At 43.1% G+C, this 26,972-nt stretch overlaps 1 protein-coding gene across 4 annotated transcripts in view; it reads left to right on the top strand.

Annotated features, from left to right (window-relative positions):
- Nfia (nuclear factor I A) overlaps positions 1 to 26,972 on the top strand; it is a 345,107-nt gene that overhangs the window by 297,979 nt on the left and 20,156 nt on the right. For 3 of the 4 annotated variants that reach the window (XM_057783547.1, XM_057783549.1, XM_057783546.1), the window contains one exon: positions 11,417 to 11,508. The exons of the other annotated variant lie outside the window; for it this stretch is intronic. In XM_057783547.1, the coding sequence (XP_057639530.1) occupies positions 11,417 to 11,508 (92 nt within the window). The remainder of the gene's footprint in view (positions 1 to 11,416; positions 11,509 to 26,972) is intronic. 4 annotated transcript variants of the gene reach the window in all.

Genomic DNA, 26,972 nt, shown 5'->3' with positions numbered 1-26,972 from the left:
GTATTCAGTAGAGTATACTGGGACAGCTGAGTAGCCCTCTGGAAAAATATTTCTTCCATAAATATAAATTTTAGCTGGAACCCAAACAGACAGACAAAAATCATTAAAAGGTTGACCTACAGATCTTTAAAAACCACAGTACAGTTTTATTTATAATATTTAAGAGAGGAAGGCCTCTCTAAAAAATACAATATAGATATTCACACATCTATACATATACACACACATATACCAACCAGGCATCCATCAAAGAAAAAACCAACAAGTTCTGTACTAAAAATATCAAAAATTATACACGTGAAAAATACCTGGAGCAAATTATAAAATATAATGTGAAGAAAATATTTTTCAGCATTTGTTACAAAAGGCCAAAATACTTAATACATGCTTTTCAAAGTCTGGATCAGAAAGCTCAACAATCAAATAAATACAATAAGGCACATAAAGAAAGAAAAGGGAGACATTACAAAGGCTTCCAGTTCGTGTGATATAGAATAATGTAAATGAAAACTTTAAAGGTTTATACCTGTCAGATTAGCAAAGACCAGAAAGTAATTTAACATGATATTCGCAAACATACTTATGAAAAACAGGCCCCTCCTAGGCCATAATGATGGAGGAGGGTCATCTTTCTATCTGTTGCTTTCATTGGTTAATTAATGAAGAAACTGCTTGGCCTCTGATAGGATAGAGTTTAGATAGGCGGAGTAAACAGAACAGATTGCTGGTAGAAAGAAGCCGAGTCAGGAGTCGCCATGATTCTCCCACTCCAGACAGATGCAGGTTAAGATCTTTCCTGGTAAGCCAGCTCATGGTGCTACACAGAATATTAGAAATGAGTTAGATCAATATGTAAGAGCTAGCCAATAAGAGGCTGGAACTAATGGGCCAAGCAGTATTTAAAAGAATACAGTTTCTGTGTAATTATTTCAGGTAAAGCCATGTGGGTGGCCGGGTGCCTGGGACGCAGCCCCGCCGCTCTTATTACTACACCATTGGAGGACTTTCAATGGTTTAGCCTCTTCATAGAATGTGTGCAAGTGTGTGTGCGTGTGTGTGTGTATAATTATGTACAGCATTTTTAGCATAAGTATTCCATATTTCTGTATAAAATCTTAAATATATGCATACATCTTAAATGTAAGCAACACATGTATTTGGATATATGAACAAAGCTTTATCTAAAGTAGCCATGAAGTGTCAGTTATAATGGGAGACCAAGAACCCAGATATCCACCAGTGTAATTGTTTTTGGCTCTTCTAATGCAGACAAGCCTATTTAGACTCACAGAATAACTTTTGAGGTCTACTTATGTGGTAGAGGGTCCTGAGAGGTGTGGCCTGCACTAAATGCTGCCTGAGAGGAAGGGCTAGGAATTAAGAACCGGGTTGACTGGAGGAAGGAGACAAGACTATCAGGAGTGCCTCCTCTGATAGAAGCAAGTGATATTGAGTTTGGATTTGCTCTTTTATAAAATATAATTATTTCTATATGTTTAAAAGTATTGCCTAATGTCCTTCTCACAGTCTTGCTCATACACTAAATCCTTTGGCCCCTGAACATAATAACAAAATGTGCTATCTTCTATAAATAATATTTCCCCTTCTGAGAGGCTTCAGCATAAAGTCTGTATTGCACTCACAGCAGGCATTGTTTAGGGATCCCTAGCATACAGACGGATACAGACTATCTTCGGCAGTAATTTGTTATCATTTTCAGAGCATTTTGTTTTGTATATAGTCTATCTTTTAAGGTTTTCATTTGCGAAAGGGGGCCAGCGAGGTAGCTCAGTGGGTGAGGGCACTTGCCATAACGCCTGGCAGTGTGGGCTCCACGTGGCGGAAGGAGAGTCAGTTCCCACGAGTTGTTCTGTAACCTCCACACATGTGCTGAGACATGCGCACAGTCGCCCACACACACTAAATAAAAGCAGTCTTTTTAAAATGTTAATTGCAAAGGAAAAGAAAAAATGTTACTGAAGTCCAGGCACTGGGTACGTTGTTGCTAAATGCATTAGGTACAGTTATTATGGCTATAAGGCAGAATCGTGAGACCTTCTCTAAAGAAAATGAACCTGAGCTGATGCTCAAACTCAAGTCTCTTGGGCTCCAAAGCCCAGTGCTTTCTGTTCGGCCAGGACATATAACATGCTTGACAGGCATGATACTGTGATTTTCCTTTGAACATTCTAAAACACCCCATAAAGACGTGTTTTTATTATTTCAAGAAAAATGGCACTGAGTTAGATGAAAAAGATAGGACTCAGAGCAGGAAAGGGACACTAAGATGAGAAGTGAAGGGACGGGCGGCTCAGTGCTTGCTCACTATGCACAAGGTCCTGCGTTCAGTTAAGAGGATGGGCATCCTCAGGAAGAGAATGGAGCAGAAGGCTGCATCCACGTGAATAGCCACAGCCAGTCCAAGTCTGCAGCTGCCATAGTTTTCTTTCCTTTGTGCTTTTGGAGATGACACATGAGTTGTAAGAATTTCTTTTTAAAGATTTTATATGTGTGTGTGTGTGAGAGTGTGTGTGTGTATATATATATATATACACACACAAAGAAAACTTTAAAAACATAGAAAATATGAAAAGAAAGGTATGTTCCTCCAATCAGCTACTATCAGCACTTCACTTTCCCTCCCATCCTTCTGTAGAGTACATTTATGCCTTTCTGTCTTTCATAGACATACATGGACTGGCTTGGGTCATATTGACTGTAATATCTACGTACTACTTTCTTAACTAGAATGTTATACCTTGCTTATGAGGAAGTTAAGAAATGCAGTTTTAAGCAATTTGTACCCATCTCCTTCCATTTAAACATCCGTTTTCACCATCCTTTGGAACAGGGCCTGGCATCTCCTTGAACACATGTTTGAACCTAATTATCTCGCGGGCTGCAGTGCTGGACGTGGAGTCGCTAAGCCAAGTGGCAGCAACATTCCTCTTGAGACCCATTACCAAACTGCTCACAAGATTTATACAATTGATCCCCTTACAAACTGTGAGAAGTCTCAATATAACATTACCTCTCAAGAAGTGTGAGTGCATTTTTTAATTGTTGGGAGACAAATATCTTGTGAATGCAATAAATTCTCTCAGTCTCAAATTTTAGAATCGGTGAGCTCAGGGTAGATGATAGCACATTTTTCTTCAAATGTTTTCTTCCAAAGCATAGAGGAATCCAGGCTTCCTGTCTTTTCTGAAATTCTTCCACACCTCCCTCTGGACTGGTCTATTGGAAAGGCAGCCTGTTAGACATTCAGATTAAGGGAGAGTACAGTAAATAACACTTATTATCCTCACCTCTTTACATACAGACATTTTGGAGAAGTTAACTGGCTGCAAAGACCATCTTTCTAATAGACACCAAATAAGGCAAGCTGAGCATGGTAGCACTCCATAAGCTACAGCAGAATTGTGAGTTTGAAGCCAGTCTGTGCTCCATACAGAGGCCCTGTCCAATCAAAATTCAAACAAGTTCTAGATTCCACCAGGATGTTCTGACTCTACCTTTATTTGCTATGTCTCACTGCCCTTTAAAAAAAAAATAGTGTTATGGTTTTCAAGTTCCATTTGTCCTCCTTTACTTAAGATTAAAAATTACTGAGAGGATCCAGTCATAGTGAAGAATGTCTATAGTTTCAGACTTGGGGCCCCGAGGCTAGGTTGTCACAAGTTGCAGGCCATCCCGGGCTGCATAGCAAGACCCTGTCTAAGGGAAAGGAAAGCAAAGCGTCCCTAGAAGGTATTGATAAAGTGCTCACCGACCCCACTCTTCATAGGTAATCACTTTAGCTTATCCGTTTTCTGTTCACATTTCAGCTCTGAGCATCGTACGCATATAAATGTGTATATAGGTGTGTCCATGAGCATATTACAGCCCTGTAAAGTGATTTTATTTCATATTGCAAGCACATTGTGATGTCATCAGTTACTATTTGAAGACACGGTTGTCTCTAGAATGCTCCACTGTCTGTATGAGGCATTACCTCATAAGTTGGTTCCAGCTTGTCACTATTATAAGCAATACTGTAATGAACATCTTGGAGCATAAATCTTTATCAGTATTCTTACTGTCTGCTGAAGATAAATTCCCATGAGTAGGCTTCCAGAGTTGCATAGCCTTCTGAGAGGTTGCAGGAGCTGTTCAAGGGAGAATGAGCCAATATATCGACCTATGTTTCTTTTTTTAGCAAACCCCAGCTGAATCAGGGTCTGTTCCTCGTGCTGTTTAATATAACTTTCACCTGTGCCTTTTCATCCACAGAATCTCCTTGAATCAATAAACATGTCCTATCAATTGGAGCAACACACAGCATTGATACAAAAATAAATAACAGTTACAGAATTTAGACTAGCTCTCAGAAATAAACTGAAACAAGGCTTGTTCTCCTTTTCAACTAAGATTTTTTAAAAAAAAAATAAGTTATGGTCAGTTTGAATAGAATGGTTCTGGAAACACTCATGAGGAGGTGCCACATTTTTGCACAGATTTTAGTAACCTACGGTCCTAGCATCTTCAGTTCCCTCTCTCTGTGTACCTGTGCCTCCAACCTTCCTGCCAGCGCTGAGGAACCTCTATACAACCAGAAATACCAAAAGCAAAGCCGTCTGGCTGAGTTGACTCCTTCCAGGCCTTCTGCAAGCAGTTGGCCATAGACTTGTCATACACATTGTTATTGTACATGTTAGTAATGCCAATATGTTAAAGTTAGAATGCATTAGCTTTCTGGGAAAGAAGCTGGTGGATATGCTGTTCTGTCATAACTTACCGATGAGAGGTGTCTTTAAGTTCATGCCCTGAGGACTGTGCTTCTTTGTTGTAACTTATTTGTGAAGACAGAAGGTTGGCGGAGATGATAGAGACGAGAACCGACTGCACGGGGTAGATCCAAACTGTGGGAATTAGGAATGGTGATCTTCTAGATTTCAGACAAGAGCTAACAGTATCATCATCCATGCATGGGGAGCTCTCTAAAGCTCTGACTTTTGAAGGACTTAAACTCCTAATGTTGTCCCTGTGAAACTAATAAGGCGAGCTCATACCAGTAGATTTATTTGACAAAGAAAGGCTCCAGATTCTCCAGCATTCTCTATAACCTTGGAGCTATCTGCTGTTCAAATCCATAAAAGAATCCAATAGTAATGGTTTCCTTTATAAATTCGCTAATCTCTTTTCTAATAGTTTTAGTATTTTTAAAGGAATTTTATCATCCACCCCCCCACACACACACACTATGAAACATGACAGGAAGTTAAAATTTTGAAACACTATTTAACGAGGTGCTTCAGTTTGCAACTAATCAACATCCGTCATGGTCATATTTAATAATATGGCGGTTGTTTGAAGACTCAGTATTCTAAGTCTGTTATTTCCGAACTTGTTTTGGTTACCCTTGTTCCAGAAACTGAACATTCCCTGGGCAGGTTATAAAATCACAAGGATCTTTGGAATGAAACTAAAGTTTTGAGGAAAACCCTAAAATAAGTTTCTGAGAGCGAGAAACTGTGAGAGGTGAGCAATGGTGTACGGGATCAGAAGGGAAGGGTCCCAAGTGGGGGCTTACTGACTGCTGTGCTGGAACCAAGATACATTGTTTTTGCTTATTATATAACTTATTTCTTCCTTTTAAAAGAAAATTAACTTCATGGACCTCTTCCCCTTCATTTTTTCAAACGTTCAGGTTTCCAATCCTTCAGAATCAGCCTTCTCTTTGCAAATGGCAAAACATCATTTTGAGATTGCATCCTCCCTTCCTGACTTATGCTACTTCCTCTGTGATATCCTGTCTCCAGGAACCTGTCCACCCTACTCCTTCACACACATCTCAAAAGCCATCTCCGTCTCCTCTAAAACGTCTTCCTTTTCCTCTTACAGGGTGTCACTGTCTATCTTGAACAGCCCACAGATTATCTGTATTTCTTTGAGATTCTCATACTCATTTTTGAAACTTGCATTTCCTCAGCTGACTCTGACATCTGAGGATAGCAGGCATCTTTGTCACCTTTGTATGCAACAGTGTGCAGAGCAAAGGCTGGCATATGGCAAGTGTACAGAGCAGCATCTTTGGGGTAGAGAACATATGACTACATTAAAATAACTCTCTGGTGAACTCCACACATTAGACTTGGTGGATCTAAGCGAACTAAGAAAGAGGGTGTTTGCCACTTTCAAGAAGTTGTGTCTTTGATGAAACAAGAGACAAATCTCTCTTCACACTTTCCAGAAGAAGGTGTGTCCACCTGCAAGGGTTGATGCTAGCATCTATCTGGAAGTAAATTCAGAAACTCAGAGTTCACCTGGTCTCTTGCATTTTTTTTTTATGCTAAAAGATGCCACCCTTGTGCTGATTTGTCCCCAGCCACCACCAGCAAGCAGCTCAGCCCCAAGGAAACCCACCATTCAGCTTCCTTGGAGAGCTTGTGAATGCAGACCAATCTGAATTTTCAAAGAGGGCCCATTTGCAGTCACACATTCCACAGAAGCCCTGACATTCTTCCTTTCTACCCTCCACATCACGTTTCAGCTGCTACGCTAGACCTTAAAGCCATCTGCCCATCTACCTAGCTCCAAAGGAGCAGCACAAACTGAATTTGCTAATTTGTCAGATTTGGGAGATTATATGTGAAATATCAGTTGACTTTAATATAGATATCCTACTAGTAACATCTTTCTACTTTTTTTCCAAAGGCAGGATAGTAATAACTTCCATTCAAAAATATACCTGCCAAATTCTTAACATCAGGAGCAAGTGTCTCTGGGTCAGGGTTGAAGGGGCGTTAACCAGACTAGCTCTAATATAAAATATTCAACTTTAATAAAGGGAAGAAGGGGAACTTACAAAACCAGGGTTTCAGCGACTCAGGAGCGCAGGAAAATAAAGAGGAGGAGACAAACGCACATGGATGTTTTATATGATTTTTTTTGGCCCAAGGGGAACACGCCCAAAACAGAATGTGATTGGCTGAGGTTCCCCATCACGGGGTTGCTGCAGTTGGCGCTAATTCCTCTGGAGATGCTGTTGTCTCCTTCCTCATCCACAGGCATCCCTTGTTCTTTCTGATTCAGAAAAAGGGGCCAAGACACCAACTGTAACTTTAAGGACTGTACCCATTGCTGAGTTCGAAGCTAAGAGGTTGAAGAGTAGTGTTGCTGGGATCTCTCTACTCTCTCTCTCTGCCACCAAACCTACCTCACGGTTTCCAGCATTCTGAGACCCTGTTAAACTGTTGCTGATATTGAGAGAAAGATTCTTGAACCATTTGCCCCTTTGTTCTTACAATGGCAAGAGAGTACTGTCCTTCGTGAGGGAGTGTGGGTTTAGACATGTGCAAGGAGGAGCCCAGGAGAATAGGGGTTGGGGGAGAGCAACTGTGGTTTTAACTTTGGTACTTAAGACTGTGTGGTAAAGGCCCACCTAAAATGTCATCAGATAGTACAAAGAGCTGGCGGCAGCTGCTAATAAAACATTCTTCCATGGTGTTAGGAAAACTGACTGTGGCTATGTCAGACAGATGTCCAAAAACCAAAACAAACACTTTGTTTCAGAAGCCACTAAATGAATAGCAATTAGATTTTAAACAAGGACTTTTAAAAGAATATTCTGTAGCTAAAATGGAATCCCCGTAGATGGCATAAAGACAGTCACTAGTTACCCCTGGTTCTCTCCTTCAGAATTTCTCAAAATGCCTACAGCAATCCCCCAATATCTATTTTCCAGATTACATGAATTCCCGGAGCTCTTCCTACAGCGTCTGATTATTGGTCTTATGAATAGGACAAAACTTATCAGGAAAGATGTGCATATGGTATAACAGCCTTGTAACAGTTATGTGTAGTTAGTTACCACATCGCCCATCTTTTCCTGATGTTCTGTTCATTTTGGAAACTCTTGTTTGTGTGTATATAACTGATTTGTTATGCTATATGTTTATTTTCTTTAAATTTCAGCTGAGGTTTTGCTGTTTTGGTGAGGACTTTTTCAAGTCCCTGATTCCATAATTTTATTGAAGGAAATCAAATTCAACTTCCATCATATCTTTTCAGGAACTAACATCCTGTTAGAGTTGAACTTCTGCCCTTTATAGCTATAATATGGAAGAGACACCAGAATTCATTCTTTCCTTCCTTCCTTCCTTCCTTCCTTCCTTCCTTCCTTCCTTTCTTTCTTCCTTCCTTCCTTGTCTTTCTACCTTGTCTTCTTCCTTCCTTGCTTCCTTCCTTGTCTTCCTTCCTTCCAGCCCTCCTTCCTTCCCTTGCCTTTTCTATGTCTGTAAATGTGCCCCAAAGCTGCCTTTCTGTAGAACCATGTTTCCTAAGCATGAGACTGCAGCTCTGGCATCCACAGTCCTCAGGGTAAATAAGTGTGAACACACTACCATCTCTCTAAGGACCACTGTCTTGTTTTTATTAAGCAGAATAAACTTTGGCATTTGATTAGCGCTTTGGAGCATTAGAGACCTTCTGAGTTGTTCAGAAAACTATTGTGATTTGTCTGAAGAAAGGGAATTAAACAATTATCCCTTCCTGGTAATTCTGAGTAGCAAAGTTATTTGTACACTAAGTCTTCATTCACTTCATTCGAAGACATGAAGTCCTACCTCATTCCTTTCTCCCTGTCACTAAGCCCAGGGTCTATCTCTGTTGTGGAATATTACTTAAAGATGTGTTACACTCATTGTTGCTGTGGAACATTTGTTTAATGATGCAAAAATGTGTTGCATTCTTTTATGTTGCCTTTGTTTAACTCTGTAAAGCTGTATTACTTTGCCTGCCTAAAACACCTGATTGGTCTAATAAAGAGCTAGATAGGAAAGAGAAATAGGTGGGGCTGGTGGATAATGAGACTAAATAGGAGGAGAAATCTAGGGAGGAACAAGAAAAGAAGAAGGCTAGGAGGAGGCCAGGGGCTAGCCACACAGCCACACAGTCACCCATGGAGTAAGAAGGAAAGGAAGATATATAAGGTAAAAAGATATATATATATATATATATATATATATATATATATATATAAAGGTAAAAAGCCCAGAGGTGGCAAAATGTAGTTAAAGAGAAACAGGATAATTTAAGTTAAAAAGGCAGGCTAGAAATAAGCCATGCTAAGGCCCAGAATTCATAAACAAAAATAAGTCTCTGTGTATTTATTTGGGAGCTGGGTGGTGGGCCCCCAAAGAGTTAAAAAAAAAAAAACTACATATCTTTCTACTCCAGAGCTCATATTTGACATATAGAGTATACTTTGCATATGTCCTGCATGTTCTAATTTAGATTATGGGAAGAGAAGACAAATTAAAGTAATAATGTCAACATTTAAGTCTAGCAAAAATAGCTAATGGGACATCATACAAATGCCTTTCCAAGCTAAGCCAGTTTATTGTGACCAGTGTAGCGAAGCACACATACACACCCCAACATGTATGCTGTGGTCAGTTAGTGTGCTTGTTCGAGATGTTATCAGTATGACAAAAAATGCCGTGAGAAAATTTGCTGCGTGCCTTTGCTAAGCAGATGTCCAGTGCACTGTGTCATTGGGACCGTCAGACTAAGGGCTCCTGCTGCAGAAACGTATGATTCGCATAGCTTCAGAACCCAGACACCTCCACACGTTTCTCTGCCTGTGTAAACCACCCACCTATTCACAATGAGAAGAATACTTTCGCCACTAAGTAACAAACTCAAGAGGTGATTTCAGTGCTGGCCTCCATCTTGTCTCTCTCTTCCATCCTTTTGTGTTCTAGAAACAGATAACTATACTGCCAGGCAACTATAATTCATATTTTCCATCTACTTTTTTTTTGATATTTCCTAGAGTGTATCAAAGCAAAGTCATAGGCTAAGAGGCACAAGTAACTCAGGCTGGTGACTGAACGCAGAACTAGCTCTCAACTCAAACCTGCCTGGTGTAGAAGGTGCCCCAGAGGAAATCAACAGATTCCCATTAGTAGACTATGGCATGAAGCATCCTCATCCTTCTGTGTAAAGCCACTATTGGATGACGGCTGCTAGAACGATCCTACCCTGACCCCAGAGGGCCCTGGGGTTCATCCTGCACTCAGCATTTTAACTCAGCTACACCATGTCTCAGCTATGCCATGTGACCATCACAGGCCTGTCTGCATGGCTCATCTCTTACCAGCATAGCCAACAGGACTTGGGCCAAGTTAGTAGGAATCATATCCCTGTGTGTGTTTAAGAATGGGGACAAGCAGCATGGGTCCCTCCTCTGTAGAGCAGAACCTCGAGGAGAAATGGGTGATGTCAACAAAGGCAAAACTGCCCTGCCAGAAATTATGAATTATAGCAGAAATTTCCCCCAGCCCCCGTCCTTAGATAGTGTACATCTAGAGATAGTTTTGAAACATTGCTTTTAGAATGTAGACATTTGGGGCTAGCTCAGTAGTTATAAATAGGTACTGCTCTTGCAGAGGACCCTAGTTTCATCTCCAGCCCCCGTGTCAGGCAGTTCACAACTGCCCAGAACTCCAGCTCCAGGGAATCTGACACCTTAGGTATCAGAATCTGAATTCCTTAGGTATATGTATCCACATGTACATATTCACAGAGAGAGAGGGGGGAGGGGGAGAGAGAATTAAAAATAAATAAGTTACAATTAAATAGCAATCTAAAGACTCTAGAACAAAGAAATAATTTTTGAAGTTTGTGGTGATGTGAATTCTTGCGGCATCCAAATTTATTTGGGTTCACAAAAAGCCCCTGATTTTCTTTTTTTCATCAAAGAAGCTCCTAAACACAAACCAATAAATCTTCCATGTATAGTGAGGTTAGTGAACTCTAATGTGATAACCGAGGTCCCAGAGAGAGCTCAGTTTGCGCCTGCAGAGGTCCTAAGAATGGACAAGTGGCAGCTAGCTCGGAGGTTTTAAACACACCTGGCATCGTGGAGGTTCTAGACATGCAGCTGGCCCTCTAAAGGCTGCTCGCTCGTCCTTCCTGGAGACCCCCTTCATTCCTTCCTCACGACGCCTCTTCCATCTCTAGCTGTGAAGGCCCAGAGTTGGTTTGTGGCTTGTCCAAGTGTTCAGAAAGCATGGCTATAACATGAACGGGGCCCCTCCGTTTCCTACTTCACTCCTCTCTCCCTGTCGCTAAGACCAGGGTGTCTCTCTCCACCCCAGGGCTCATGTTTAACATACAGAGTAAACTTCGCAAATGTCCTGCATGTTCTAATTTGGATGATGGGAGGAGAAAACACCTCCCCCGAGCACCAACTCCATGTCCTTTAACTCCAGTGGTCCCCGGGCGTCAATCCCTTCGCTAGCCAGATCCTTTGCTAGCTCCAGCGTTTGCATTAATCAGCTGCACAGGCTCAGAGACTGTGTGTTTTGGTGTTGTTTGTGTGTGCAATCTCGTGCTGCTTCCTGAACGCATGTGTCCCTTCCCTTCACAGCCTACTCGACACCCAGCACCTCCCCCGCAAACCGATTCGTCAGTGTTGGACCACGGGATCCAAGCTTTGTAAATATCCCTCAACAGACACAGGTGGGCCGCTCTCATCTTTTCCGTATGTGGTGCAGCGTGTTTTATTGATCAGGTGCAGTTTAATGTGTCTTGGGGCGCACCGGGCCACATGCCTGAGCCCCTCTTCAGTTCCTCTCCTCCTGACTCCATCTCTCCCAGCCCTGTAGCCATGTTTTCTCCTTGTTCTCAGGAACCATAGACAATGTTCCTGGGATCTTTGCTTATGGTATTGCAGTAGGAGAGGGGGGCTTCTGGGCCAGACTGCTTTTGCCATGGCAAGTTAAGGTTGCTAGGCTGGACTGTGTGCATTCCCTCCTTGAGGCAGCCATGGCTCTCTAGCTGTAAGCAGACAGACATGTGCCCCATGGAACCTGGTTTCCATGGTATCGAAGCATATGTGGGGAGGGAGACCAGCCACTCCTCATTTTATGGCCCCGGGAAACTGGCAAACTTTCTAAAAGAAAGGGGGTGGGTGAAGACAAAGGGTTTCTAAGCTCCTTATTAAGTTACTGATGTTGGTCCCAAGGAGGTGATTGCTGGCCACTGGGGAAGCAAGGTGCTGAGAGTGGGAGGGGCTAAACCCGAAAGGCATGTGGAGGTAGCTGATTGACAGTAGAGCTCAGAATCCCCAGAGCTGACCGAGCACAAGAGAGAGTTGTGTTTGGATCTGTGTAGGCTAAGAGGAGCTCTTTCAAAACAGGCTTGAAGTGGCCGCTGAGGGCTGAGAAGCAAAAAACCTCTGGGTCCCAAGGAGTATGTGTAGAGGTTTTAAAAACACAGAATCAGGTCCAAGCTTGTGGAATAAACGACTCCTCCGTTTCCTAACTAGAATATGGCCATGTATTTCCTAATTGGCTCTAAGAAATTATTTTGTCCACGGGGTTCTTAGTATGGCTTGACATTTTCTCCGTGCGGTTCTGTGCCTGTGCTCAGCTGTGTGGCATCAGCTGCCTGGTTTATAAGTACAGTCAGGTGCTTCCTGAGTCCGCTGCCTTCTTACAGGGCTCTGCTTTACTGCGCTTATCCACAGCGCTGCTTCTCCTTCCTTCCTACCCTGAAGCAGCACCCCAGAAAGTCCAGCGCTAAGCCAAAAAGGGAGGGCCTGAGAAGAGGGACCCCTCTCCCCTTGAATCTCTGGCTTGCACATGGTGTCTGAGATTAAAACCCTACTCAGTACCTCTCCTAAAATTCTCCCACTTATTTGCTTACTTTGTCATACCTTCAAATATTCAGATGCTTTACTGGTGGTTGGAAGTTGTACCATTGCCTGAGAATATCTGTCTTAGAAGATGCTTTAGCTTTGTGCTTTGAACTTCTGTGTTCTGGCACAGCGAAGGGTAAGCCAGAGGGCCTCCTGTAGTTCTGTTGGATGGTTGTTTCAGTTTTTTTGTTTCAAAGCTTGGGTATGCTCAAATTGATTTGTGGAGAACCTGAAAACTGCAACTTTGAAGTATCTTGTTTGGTATTTTGCATGATATTTTCTACAAACTAATTCACATAATCTAAACTGAATGTGTCTTTTTCATTTATCTCTCTATAATGAAAATGTGTTTTTCCAGTATGACTTTGTTTCATAAGTGTCTTGTTTAGCTCAAAAACCGAGTCTTCATGATGTTGACCACAAAACTTCAATTCTTAACAATCCAGATTTTGCACGCATCTGGATGGATGATGTCATTTAGGTCCAGTATTGGCATCTAGAACTGAATTCTTTTTGTTTTCCACTAAATATTTGGCATTGTGGTGACAACAGCTTAAATGTTCTTACCACGGTGACACCTGTCACATTTGGCTTGAAGAAAGCCATTCCTAATCATCTCATGAGAAGTCGTAGGGATGGAGTTGTCTTTTTCCACCCTCTCTGTGTACCTATCTAGTCTTATGCCTTAAAAATAAAATTTGCACTCCCCAAATATTACTATTTTATGATATATATATATATGCTAACATTTTAAGAATAAACTGTTCAAAATAAGTATTAGATATAGATGACAAATAAGAGTAGACCTTAAATACAGCCTCCTTGTAAAAAGTCATTAGTTAGTTATTTTTTTACAGGGTGTGTGTGTGTGTGTGTGTGTATCTTCAGTTTTTATTGCTGTGAAGAGACACCATGACTACATCGACTCTTTCTTATAAAGGAAAATATTTAATTGGGGCTGGTTTACAATTTCAGAGATTTTGATCCATTATCTTCATAGCAGTACATTCAGGCAGACATGGTGCTGGAGAAGGAGCTGAGAGTTCAACATCTTGATCCGCAGGCAACAAAAGGAGTGTGCCTTACTGGCTGTAGCTTCTGCATAAAAAACCTCAAAGCCCATCCCCACAGTGACACACTTCCTCCAACAAGATCACACCCACTCCAGCAAAGTCACACCTCTAAATAATGCCACTTCCTATGGGTCAAGCAAACATGGGGGGCCATACCTAGTCAAACCATCAGTGTGTGTGTGTGCGCGCGTGTGCGCATGCATGCATGCTGTACAGGGAATGACCTCATAGATGCTAGGCTCTACCACTGATCCCAAGTCTTGTTTTTACTTTTCAAAAACTTTTAAGACCGGTTCTTACTAAATTGCCCAGGATGACCTTGAACTCACTCAGTAGTCCAGCTAGGCCATGCTCTTCTGCCTCAGTCTCCCAAGTAGCTGTTCTAATAAACCTATAACACCGGTGTTGGCTTACAAGATTTTTAACAATATAATTTGAACACCTTCAGATTCCTCAGTTCCTAAGCAAACTTGTGGCTGTCGTCAGATAGCTTTGCTGTAAGGCCCAAAAATTGGTATTAGTTAAAATTAGGAAAGCTTTTCCAGGGGATCAGAAGTTTGCTCTCTGATGCTCCACCAATAAAGTCAGCCAGAAAAATGTTTGCCTTATCTCTGCCTCTTCATGAGTGAAAGTCAGAGTCATAAAGACAGATTTGTAAATGCAGAAGAGCCAGGAGCAGGAACCCTTGCCTATAATCCAGCACTTGGGAGGCAGAGGCAGAAAGACTGAAAGTTCCAGACCAGCCTGGGATGGATGATGAGACCCTGTCTGAGAACAAGACAGAAGAATCCAGCACTGAGTTCATGAACAGATGTGAGATGAAATGGTCCTCCTTTCCCCCAAACCCAGTTCCTTGGCATTCCTATGCCATCCTAGAGAGGATGGATCTTCCATTTATCTGCTTATTCCCTATACCTTCTAATGCAGACATTTTTCTTGGTGAGTTTGGAAGTTTCATAATTGCTTTGAAAACATCTATCCTAAAATATGGTTTACACATGCAATGTAAGAGTTGTCATTGCTTAAAATGAAGAGCATCTCGATACTTGCCACAGTATGGATGAATCTAGATAACATCATACTAAGTTGCATAAACCTATCACCAAAAGATAAAATCTATTTTTGATGGTGATTTTATCTTATTACAGTCATGATGCATGTTAATCGTGGGAAATACAGATGAGAGAAATAATAAAAATCACTAGTAGTCCTACTGTTAATGTTTCTATATAAATCCACCCTGGCTGTTTCTACACATTCAAGTATATTGCAAAAATAAGGTCGTATTACATACACTGCTTAGTAACCTGCTGTTTCTTCTGCGTAACAATGTATTATGACCTCCTTTTCATGTAAATTGGAAAAATGGAATATTGGTTTTTATTACACCTATTCATCATCTGCAATGATTGGTGGGGAATGATGGCATGGGTAATTGAAGGCTGTTGTTCCCCCTCTTTCCCTGCCAGTCTGCTTTTACTCCAGAGGACCCTCCATCATTGAGGAATAAATGCATCCCACTTACACTTGTGGAAGCCCGTGTCCATTCATACTCTGGCTTCTGGCTCTGGCTAGATGCTCTGCCAAGTGATCTGTCCTCTTCTTACTCCTGGTTCCTCTGCTTGCTTCCTCTGCTCCTGTCGCCTGGCCCACACCTTACTCCTGCATACATTGTAGCTGCACTCACCAGGAGACTTGGCCAGCTCCCTGTGGACTATGGAAAGCCTACCTGCTCTGAGAACTTATATCTCATCTCCTCCTGCAGCTCATCTTATTCATTGTCTATCCCCATGGTGGTTGGTGCTAACTCGTGGAGAACGCCTGAGTATTTACTCTCTTTGTGCACCATCGATGTGCCGCACTCAGCCCTTAATGATACAGACCTCGCCACTCTTCAGATAGAAAGCTGGGGGCCATTGTAACTGTATCCCCTGATCTAATCTGATCTCTAAAAACAAGAACTATTATGAACAGGCATTTACTTAGAGCAAAAAAAAAAAAGTTCACTATTAACAATCAGTTAATAAATAGATATATGGGTTCTCACACAGGAAGACTGAACAGAGAGCTCATCTTGATTCAGGCTTAATTTAAATGTTCAAATAAAAATTGTTTAACCTACAGAACTCTGATGAGGATGAATTCTTTACAATGAAAAATTAATGCTAACAGTATTAAAAACAAGCATTTTCTCTCTACCACCGGAGCTGTTACCACTCTGCATCAACAGAGCTGTGCCATCTGAAATGCTATTTAAAACCCTAGGAGATTGGCTCAGCTTGGTGTAGTTCCAATGTGCTGGAACTTCTGCTAAATAAGTCTCAGCTGCCTCACCCCGTACACTGCCTACAGGGCGACCACTTTGGCCTTGAGTTCACAATGAATGCATCATCCAGAAAAGTTTCCACAGGGTGAACCATGGCAGTGACACCCACTCCCTTACCTGATGCCCACGACACCCGCCCTGCCACCTGGGGCAGCCATCCACAGAGAAAGTGGAGTATAGAGACGTGAAGAGGTTTTCAATCCATGCCCAATCTTGGTGTCATGTTCCTGAGGCCTGGCTGAAGTCCTAACCACAACTTAAGCAATCTGTAAAACTCTTCACAATTTCAACCACTTTAATATTTATTTAACTGCTTATTATATTTTTTTAACACTTGCAAAATGCAAGGAATACCAACTGCCCTGAAGTTCTAGAGAGTGCAGTATAAAAAAACAGACTTGAAGAAACAATAGCACTGACTTTAGTCATGCAGTGTGACCAGGCATGGTCACACAGCTATAATCCCAGGACTTGGGAGGCTGAGGCAGGAGGATCTTGAGTTTAAGGCTAGCTTGGGCTACATGGAGAGTTTTAGACTAGACTGTGCTATAAAAGAACCTGTCTCCGAAGAAAAAAGTAAAGTCATAGTGAATAGGCTAAGGGGTTTCAAAAGCACAGAATGGCTCTTAGACTGTTCCATAGAGTTAGAAGGGACAGGAGAGATTGGATTGTTTTTCTGTCCTCATCTAACTTTAGTCTGATAATAAGGTTCTTGTACATTATTCCTAAACACATACACACGCTATTTTTAATTCTTGCCAACCAGGTGATAGATAACATTTGAGACCATCCTAAGAAAGGAAGCATGCACCTCTACCTTCCCGAGACCAAGCAGTTACAACTAGAATCCTTTCCGGCCAGTCGGGAACCCCTCCCTCTCCTTTCTGAGAAATGTCCACTCCAGGTATTGTATCCTCACAGAGTCCAAGCTCTGTCTGTCAGCACATTCCCGTGAGCTGAAGCCCACTGCCTTCCTCCCGCCCACTCACCCCACATGACTTCCTAGCCACAGAAAGACAAGTACAGCTCAGCAGTTAAGCAAAGGCGCGACTGGCGAGCACAAAAGGAACCGATTTCTTTTAGAGAGTAACAATGTGCTTGTCCCTTCCCATCCTGCCCCACCCTCCAGGTGGATTTGAACATTTCCTTCAGCTGATTGAAGAGGAACAGCAGATAAAATCTCTTGTGCTCCCGACTTTGAAAAGTTACTCATTGGCCAAGTTGGTATTCTGTATTAACCACCCCATAGCTCCAAGTCTGGGGCCTGTGCTCCTTACAGTTCTATAGCTGGCATGCCTTAGCTCTTGGCAATCTCAAGAATGAGTTAACTCCACCAAGGTACTGAGGGAGCCAAGGCTTCACTCAGTTTCCTCCTAGCTAACCTTCCCAAACACCATCTTCACACCTAGCTGTGTCCAGTGAAACCTTAAGACTGTTGTCCCAGGAATTCAACCATTCTGAAGACCTGCCTCAGCCCGCTCCTGGGCTGCATGTTTTCTCAGTCTGCCTGGGGGAAGTGCTGCTTGTAGGGTTTGTGGTCTTCTGTACAAATAGGCCATCTCGCCCAAGACCAGGCTCAGGAGAGTGCAAGTTAGGGCTTTGCCCTCAGGTTTCCACTCGGAGTTTGTTACCTCACTCAGGAGCTAAGTGTCATGTTGGTGATGGTTGTGCTTTCTCTCCTTTTCCTCAGTAATTTTGTTTTTATAGCCTGGTTTCTTATCTGAGGTTGTGATGTGTGTGTATGTGTGTTAAGTATATATGTGTATGCGGATGTGTATAATTCATAATGTGCCTGGATGTGTGTGTGTGTGTTCATTTGATCCTAAAAGCATCCCTTAGAAAAGATATATTGTTGTTATTTCTAGTCTACAGTTTTAATAACATAGAAAACGGGTTTAATAAGGGGAAGTGATTTCCTCAAACCACATCACCAAGGTTGTAGGGCCAGGGCACAAAACCGTGCCTCCTATTCGGCAAGAACTCAGAGGAGCCCTCAGCATGGAATAGTGCAAGGGCACCTGGGCTTGGCGGCTGATGCCCTGGCAAGCTATGTGACTCTCTTTAAAACTCATTCAACCAGTGGGACCTTCTTTTCTCCAGAGCATGTTGCATTCCTGTCATCCAGCATGCTGGAAATGGTGCAGCACCTGTCTCCAAAATAAAAAGACAGGGGGAATCTTAGTTGATATAAACTGATAAGCATTCTAAGAGTTGTGGTGTGGGCCATGCAGTCTCACAGGTAAATATTGCTGCCTTTTTCCACCAACATTAATATGAAATCAACAGCAATAGAGAGGTAATTTCAGGGGGAAATTAAGATATCATAGAGGAAGAAGAGAAAATATTGAAGATGTGATGGTTGTTATGTTGGGGAGCGTGGAGGAGTGAAGGAAACCAGGAACGAGACTGTTCTCGCTTCTCACTTCCTCCCACCCTTGCCCCACAAGCATTACCTGACCTCAGGCTTATAGGTATTTAAAACTAGTGTTCAAATCAAACATTTACTTATAATTAATCATAAAGAAATTCATTATAAAGTAATTGATAGTCATATGATTTATAATTTATTAAGGATTACAGCAAATTTGTATACTAATGAAACTGATGTGATCATTTATCCGATACTGCAAGATGTAGATGATCTTCAACATTTTTCAGAGTTGATCAATATTTTGATTTTAAAATTATCAATACTGGGAATATTGTTTGTAATAAATGCCTATTAACAAACTGGCAGACGCCTGTTTAGGGCCATTGAGAAATTGTTGGAAATTCTATCCATATACACACCAAAATTCATTTAACAAATGTTTTATGAAACTCAAGTCAACAACACACACACAAAAAGTTTTAATTAAATGTTCCAAGATAACCCAAAGATCTAATATGATAATCAAACTAATCTGATACGAACATGCTGACAGTTGGAACAATAGTAGGAAAATATTTAAAGTCTTTGTTTTTCCGTAATGAAATCATTATGTTTCTGTAAGAGCAGAAAGCTCTGCATGATTAATAAAAACACTACAATTCATAATGTGCAATAATCTCTCTACGAACTGAGGTGACTCAGGCAGCATTTGTTGGTGCTGCACCGTGTGAAGATGTATGGTTGGTGCAAAGTACACACTGCACCACGTTCAAGCCTGCAGCGCGGCCCTGCAATGCAGCATGGCCACTGCTGCCCAAACACCTCAGATTCATTACTCACTTGGTTTTTAATTCATTTCTGGTCCTTGCACAGCCAGAGATGTCTTATTTACTGTTTCCAATATTTTTACAACCCTGCGTACAGTTTTGCAACTCTGTATCAGTGACTCACAGAGTAAGAAGTGGGGCTGTAGGTAACAGGCAGGAGGTAGAGACAATTGGCTGATAGTTTGCACAGAAGAGGAATGTCTCCATCATTCTAGGATAGGGGACGTGTCCTTAACACTCTAATCTGATTTCTCAGTAGAACACGCATAAAGCCACTAGCTGTGGAATGGGAGTGGCCTGACTTCACATAATGGCTATGTCCGTATGTATGTTCCCCTCTGAAATTCAGCTTTCACATCTATTTAATGAAATCAACAATAGTATCTACCTAATAGGAGGAAAGCCAGTTGAGTATTACTTGAGCTAATCAAGGATATTTTTCTTAAAAGACAGGAAAACCATGAGTGGTTCTCATTGTTCCAGTTGCTGTGAGACTCCAGTGGGAACCCATGTATTTTCTAAAGTTCTGCTCTGTCATCCTTAGCATGTTGTCTTTCTGTCATTATGTTTGGTCCCCCAATCCCAGAATAGCTGCTGCAGCTCCAGACCTCAGCTCTGTATCATACTCCACCATCCGAGCAATAGCAGAGAAAGGTACCTGGCTACCAGATTTCTACTTTGCTCTCATTATCTGAAACTGAGTCCCATTTTAGTTCAAAATTTAGGTGTTGGGAAAGCTAGCATAAGGTCATATTGATTGGCTCAGATCTTGGCTCATTACCCCATAATGATCATGTTCTTATGTCTAAATAAAGTTGATTCCATGAAAGAAGAAGCAGTACATGCCGGTCAGGCTGTCAACAGTATCTCCCATACACCATTTTCCCACTCTCTGAGGAGTCTCATGAGCCTTTTAACTTCCCTGTTACCTCTTCTCTATCTTAATATTGGTTTTCATACAGTTTTGTCCTCCACTCCTTCCCCATGTGTTAAGGAAACTTGTAGTGTGAGTGTGTGTGTGTGTGTGTGTGTGTGAGAGAGAGAGAGAGAGAGAGAGAGAGTGTGTGTGTGTGTGTGTGTGTGTATGAGAGAGAGAGAAGCAGAGACACAGAGATATACAGAGATGGAAGCGAGAGAGAGGCAGAGACACAGAGATATACAGAGATGGAAGAGAGAGAGAGAGAGAGAGAGAGAGAGAGAGAGAGTATGAGAGAGAGAGAAGCAGAGACACAGAGATATACAGAGATGGAAGAGAGGGGAGAGAGAGAGAGAGAGAGAGAGAGAGAGAGAGAGAGAGAGAGAGAGAGAGGAGGTGTCATCTCTTTTCAGCTGCTGTTTAAGGTCCAGGAAGTAGACAGGACAACCCCTTGAGGTAGGACACCTCTCACTGTGTCACTGTGGCCTCTGAGAAAGCTGTACAGAGGGCATGTGGCTCAGCTCACGGGGGCTCTGTACACAGTACCCTCCCGTGCCTCCGAGGTTCACCCAGCAACCAGACCTTGAGCCAGGTGCTTCCTCTATAGAAGAACAGCCCTGGGCTCTGCGGAGCCTGAGTCAACAGAGCTCAGAGAACAGGAAACTGAGCCCATCACCCTCCCTGCAGCATGAAGTCCAGGAGTGCTCAGCACAGTGGGTTCCCACAGTCCATTCAGCCTTTGCAGGGAAACCCGCCCCCCCCCCCGCCTCCACCACCAGGAGCTGCTGCCACACAGGGCCCCTCCACTCTTAAGTGCTGACTGTCCATGTGAGGGAATGATTGAGTAGCCAGGTGGTGACTGGCCAGGGCCCTTCCCAGAGCTGCTAATGAGTCCAAGACTTTGGCAGTCTGAAGGACACATAGTTCCAACCCAGGGAGAGTTCCCACAAAGAGCTGCTGACTCCTCCCATCTCCTCAGCCCCTCAGTACCCTTCTGAGTTTGTGCTTAAGATAAAGGAAAATGCTGTCATCGTGACCTCTCTTCTGGAGCTATGCCTCACAATATGGTCTGTCCACTGAAGCACAGACCTCGGCATGTGCCTCTCCCTAACACCTTCATGGGGACTTTACTAAAGCCCCCAGTGCTCCCTGGTAGCAGAGCCGAAGTGAGTTACCACTGCCCTAATATTTTCCATACACCCCTGAGTCACAGGGACTTGTGACTTCCACCGTTTCTATGTTGGCCTTGGTACAGGGTTAGCACAACTGGTCCTTGCCTCTGTGTGTTGCCCTCTTTCTCCCAAGTCTGAACACGAGCACGGAGTAAGAACAACCTCAGGTCCCCATGGGGCTGCCTTGGCTGCTGAAGGAAGTGTTCAGGACAGGCTGGATAGGCAGCTTGCCTCCTTGAGTTAACAGAAGAACTAATGGCCAGTTCTCATGACCTACAGCCTTGCCCCTCGGCACAGTCCCCATGATGCCTGGTCATGTGTGTTTACAGGCATGGATGAGGAAAGAGGTACTGTGGGATAGAAGGACAATGCTTAGGAAGGTCCAGTGATGAGACCAACCATAGATCAGTCCTGTGCATAGCAGGAAAGCAGGAGAGGCATTGAGCTGGGCATAAGAGGCAGAGCACCCGGCTTCCCAGATCATGTCTCCCACTTGTCACCTAAGTAATGGATCTCAAGGTGAGGGAAGTCAGGGTTTATTGGGCATCTACTGTATTCCTCAGACCATATAGAGCTAAGAAGGCCATGGGTATATGTAATCCGGTCACCACCTACAAAGCTCACAGACTTCCGGGGAGGAAGTATGCAGATTACAGTAAGATCTGGCAGGTGACACAGTGGGAACATGTGTGATCTGTCCGTGGGACCGAAGAGCAGGAAGAACTCCGGGGGAGAAGTGTCATGGTGGGGAAGGGGATATTGTAGGAGAAGCAGCCATGGAAGAAGAACAGGGATAGTGTATACTAAGGGGGTGTTTAGAGTGTGGGTGGAGAACACTACTTTGTGTGGTCTGTCTTATAAAGTTAGCAGCTGAGAATGCTAAATAGTGAGGCCAGAGTTTAAACCAGGCCCTAGTCATGGGTGAGCATGTCCCTGGATCTGGGGGGGGGGTCTTCTAGTCGTAGGTGAGCATGTCCCTGGATCTGGGGGAGGGTCTAGTCATAGGTAAGCCTGCACCTGGATCTGGGGGAGGGCCTAGTCATGGGTAAGCGTGTACCTGGGGGAGGGTCTAGGCATGGGTAGCATGTACCTGGGGGAGGGTCTAGTCATGGGTAGCGTGTACCCAGGGCAGAGACACTTGAACTTTATCTTGTGGAACATTGGGACTTGCAAAGGCATAGAGAGCTTTCAGCATGAAGATTTCTCAGCCTTGCTTGGTGTGATCCCCACTGGGTATGGAATTTGTAGGCGTTGTGTATGAAGACATATGGTCTTGAGATTTCTCCTTTCCAGGTGGAAAGAGTCAAGAAAACACAGGCTTTGGAAGGAGGCAGATCTGCGTTGATTTATCATGTGACCAAGATTATCCTGTTTAGCCTCCTGATCCTGAAAGTCACATTTTGATAAAGTCATGAATTAATTCCTTCCTTCCCTTGGTGTTGCATGAATATTGAATCTAACTAGAATTTGAAAGCTCAATCGCTACCTTCTACCCCCTCTCAAGCTAGGTAGGCTCTGAGGTGAAACTGGAGTCTCAACTCTCTTCAGAACAAAAAGCCTGCAGATGGGAAGACAGGGCAGTGTTAAAGGGGTGAGAGCCCTGGAGCTGAGTCTGCAGCTTCGGCCTCCCACATCCCTTCGCTGTCAAGTAATCCATTATTCCCCCATTGGCCAGCACCATGATATATATTTATTAAGAACATGTTTAATATATTCCCAAGGAGCAAGTGGAGATCCAACTAACAGCATCCGTTTCTGACTCGAAGGGTAAATCTGTCAAGGAATGCAGTGGAGAGTCTCTGTGTATAATTCCACATTAAAAAACAATTAAACTTTATGCTTGGTGAGGGAAGGGAGGACAAAGTCTGAGTGCAGAAGCAAGTTGTGAGCCTGGGAGGGGCAGCGTCTGGGTGTTTGTTTTGTCAGATAGGGTGGCTGACATGATTAGCCCTAATGGGGTGGTGATCCTCATTGAATTGCAGATCCTGCCAGTGACGGAGCCTCCACAGGGACCCAAATAAGTGGTGCATATGGTATTACTTAGGCTGCATCCTTTAACCAAGCTGAAGGCTGATTTCCCGCCCCCCAGCCGGCCCCGCCCCCCGTCCTTTCACAACACATGCAGCACACCTGCCACACAGGCATCTGTCAGCTCCAGTTGTGACAGGTGGAGAGGTACTCACCCACCTAGGACAGGCAGGTTCTCCTCTACCGGCTCCCTCTCCGTCCGCTCTCTGTTCCATGAGGGTGCCCCACCCCACACTCTCTGGGCAGATAATGGTGCATCAGATTAGCCTGCCTTGCTACTGCCTCAAGACCCCGATCAATTTATTGACTCTGTCAGAGTGGCTGGTACAGTAATTGTTACAAGAGAAGAATGGAAAGTGAGAGTGTGTCCACATGAAAAATAAAAATGATGTTTTGTTCTTTTCTGTCCAGCCCTTGCCTCATAGATCTCTATGTGTTTACACGGCAGAGAGCACTTTACTTAAGCTAATCAGCTCCTTCTGCATTATTAATTGTGACAGTTAGGGTGCTACATGACAGGGAGGGTATGGTGGGAAGCATTGATCTCATTCAGATGGTGTGGACCCGAGCAGCTTTGGACCTCCTTCCTTATCTCGCTGCACTGGGGCCCCATCAGATCACATTTCCCTGATTGACAGCCTGAATGAATGCCTCCCATCAATACAATTGATTTGGTGCAAAAGGACGAGGAACGTTTCCAGCTGGAGATGGATGGGTTGTGGGAAGGTAAAGTGGAGATCTCAAAAGTCTTTCAACTTAGAAATCCAAACTGGACACGAAGGTGCTGTGACCTCCCAAACACAGTTAATTTGGACCCCCAGAAAAAAAATGATTCTAAAAGAAACTTAGTCCAGGTGAACGATTAGTAGATTCAGTAGAGACCATTGATGAGCCAGGGGGATAATCACTGTTTGGAAGCAAGCTATCACCGATTTCTTGTGGGAAATTTTTGGCTTAAGTGCACATCTTTAAAGACATTTCACTAAAGTTCAACTTTCATGACTTCAACCTGCAAACCCTAACATAAATCCTGTGTGAATGGACGAAGCCGAGTGGGTGTCACTTGTGACCTGGAAATAAAAGGTCAGCCATTGAATTTATAGCTTTTCTAGTGGAAAGAACATAAAGATCCTTGCCAACCGAAGTCAATCCGTATTTTAATGTTGCCCAGTTAAGATTATGAAATCTAGGGATTAAGATCATGCCGTGCAATGAAGGTCAAAACTTAAATGTGATGAGCTAAGTGTCATTCCCATGGGGTAGAAGATAAAACCATTGCTACCTTTGGCAGTCCGGAATGACTTGTCCATGACCATTAACTAAGGTATAGGGATCCCACCATCATTACTAAGCCTAATGGTGATCACTGTGCTAATCAATTATGTTATTAAACCATTCTGCTCTTCTTCTGTAATGTCCCCAAACAGTAATAGTGAATTGATTGCTATCAAATAATTCTTTCATATAATCAGGAGTGAGGGGAGATGGGGAGCCATGTCACGACGAAGACCTCCTTTTGGGAAAAGAGAATGTTGCTGTTTTCTGAGTAAGAGTAGCAGGACGCACTCTCCGAGAGCTGCCTGACAAGACTGCAGGTTCACTCAAAGTGCGATTCAGCCACACAAAGTTCTTAACTTAAAACAAAACAAAGCAAGAAAACATGTATTTCTCTTTCAGATTTTTATAACTACTCTCCCCTTTTCAGGGAAAATGAGGGGGTCATTTCATGAGACCTTTTCTTTCTCTGTTCTAGAGCTCAACATCCATCCACTTTGGATTTTTACAAAAAGAGAAGGATGGCTTTTTAATATCTTGATGGGGATCACTTAGGTTATTTACCTTATACAGCCTTTAAATCCACTTCAAGATGCCAGTAGTTTTGAGGTTAAAGACATAATGCCATAGCTGGTGATTCCCTGAAAGGATATTTACTTAGGGCGCATTGTTTCAGGACAAGAAATTTAACTGGGTGTTGGAAGACATTTTTTTTCACTTTAATAAAGTAGCACCTTCAACTAAAGGGGCCAAAGCCCTGGAGGAGAAACAGCTCATCCAGGACAGAGAGGCAGGAGTCCACCTGCAGAGGCGGGAGGAGCTGGTGGTCTAGTGTGTGGCTGTGGTCATGGTTTCTGTCTTTTACAGAGGTATTTTGTAAAAATCCAGGATCCATTAGAGCATTGGTTCCCAACCTGTGGGTCATGACCCCTCTGACAAACCTCTATCTCCGAAAGAAATTGACATCACAATTTGGAACAGCAGCAAAATTACAGTTATGAAGCGGCAGTGAAGAGAATTTTATGGTTGGGGGTCACTAGGAAATGGGGAACTGTATTAAAGGGTCTCAGAAACACTGCTCTAAAGTGGCAAGTGCTTTGGAATCTTGAGGAGAAAAGCTTTTAATTCAGTTCACCTCAGGAGATTTTATTTTCATAGACTAACACATAGGTTGTGTATGTCTCTGCGTGCATGTGTGTGTGTGTGTGTGTGTGTGTGGTGCTCCATGCTCCTGGATAGTTTTCTTTTTCTTTCTTTGTTTCTTTTCTTTTTTTTTTTTTTTTCAGTTTGTATCCTCCGTCCTTCATGGTGCAGACAAAGGTTAACATCCTGATCACCTCACAGGCAAGCACTCCAAAGTGCTTTTACATAAGATGAGGAATAGAAAGGACCTTTTTGATTTAAAGTTCAACATTTACATTTGTAATTTTGACTAATCTCTATGCTTGCATTAATTACATTGAAATTGTTTAATTAGAATAAGATGAAAATTGGCCATTAGGATTAATTTAACCTGATAGGCTTTGTGCGTCTTTCTAGGCAAATATTATGAAATATGGTGATGATGAATCAATGAGAGGTCTGACTTCGCAGCAGCAGTGATCGTACATCCTCTGTGGGCTAGCTCATGCTACGCATATTGCTCTTCCTTACCTCGTTAGCCTCCAGCTAAAGCCATCCTGTATCTCTTGGTAGCTTCTCCCCAGATATTTTCTCCTGTCAAAGTGTGAAGAAGGTTCTGCTCCCACCACCCCTAATAACATGGCAGTTTTCTGGCCTCCAGAACCTTTCAGGGAGGCTCTTTGCTTGGCTGCTCCCCTGGGCTTTGCATCCCAGTGACTTTTGTCAACCAAGAGCTACTGGATGGAAGTCTTCATAGAAGTCACTAAGGTGCCTTTGGCCTCAGGTCAGGGCTATCAAATATAGACTGGGTCTCTACCAGTTGCTGACTGCTTTCTGTGACTAGGAACCAGACGTAAGATTAGCAAGATGGGGAGTTCCCAAGTGCTAGATAACTAAGTCTAAGGCACCGTGAGGGAAGAGATCACATTCCTCCAAGTTCCTAATTTACTGCCAGGAGGCAGCTTGCTCACTTCATCCCCTGCCTTCCATTCAGCTCGGGCAAGAGAACTAGTTTCTGGAATTGGCAGTGCCTCTGCCGCTGACAGCAAACAAGGATGCGAGTGCTGTTTATAGGAGAGATGACAGAGACCAAGTCGCGCTCGGTCCGGAGCCACTCCCACACATGTAAACAAGTGTAAAACATTTTGGAACTATCAACTTCTTTTGTCTTCAA

This window comes from Chionomys nivalis, chromosome 11 (genome assembly GCF_950005125.1).
Source record: "Chionomys nivalis chromosome 11, mChiNiv1.1, whole genome shotgun sequence".
Classification (NCBI taxonomy): domain Eukaryota; kingdom Metazoa; phylum Chordata; class Mammalia; order Rodentia; family Cricetidae; genus Chionomys; species Chionomys nivalis.
Note: the sequence above shows the minus strand (reverse complement) of the source record. Positions and strands in the feature narration are given on the sequence as shown.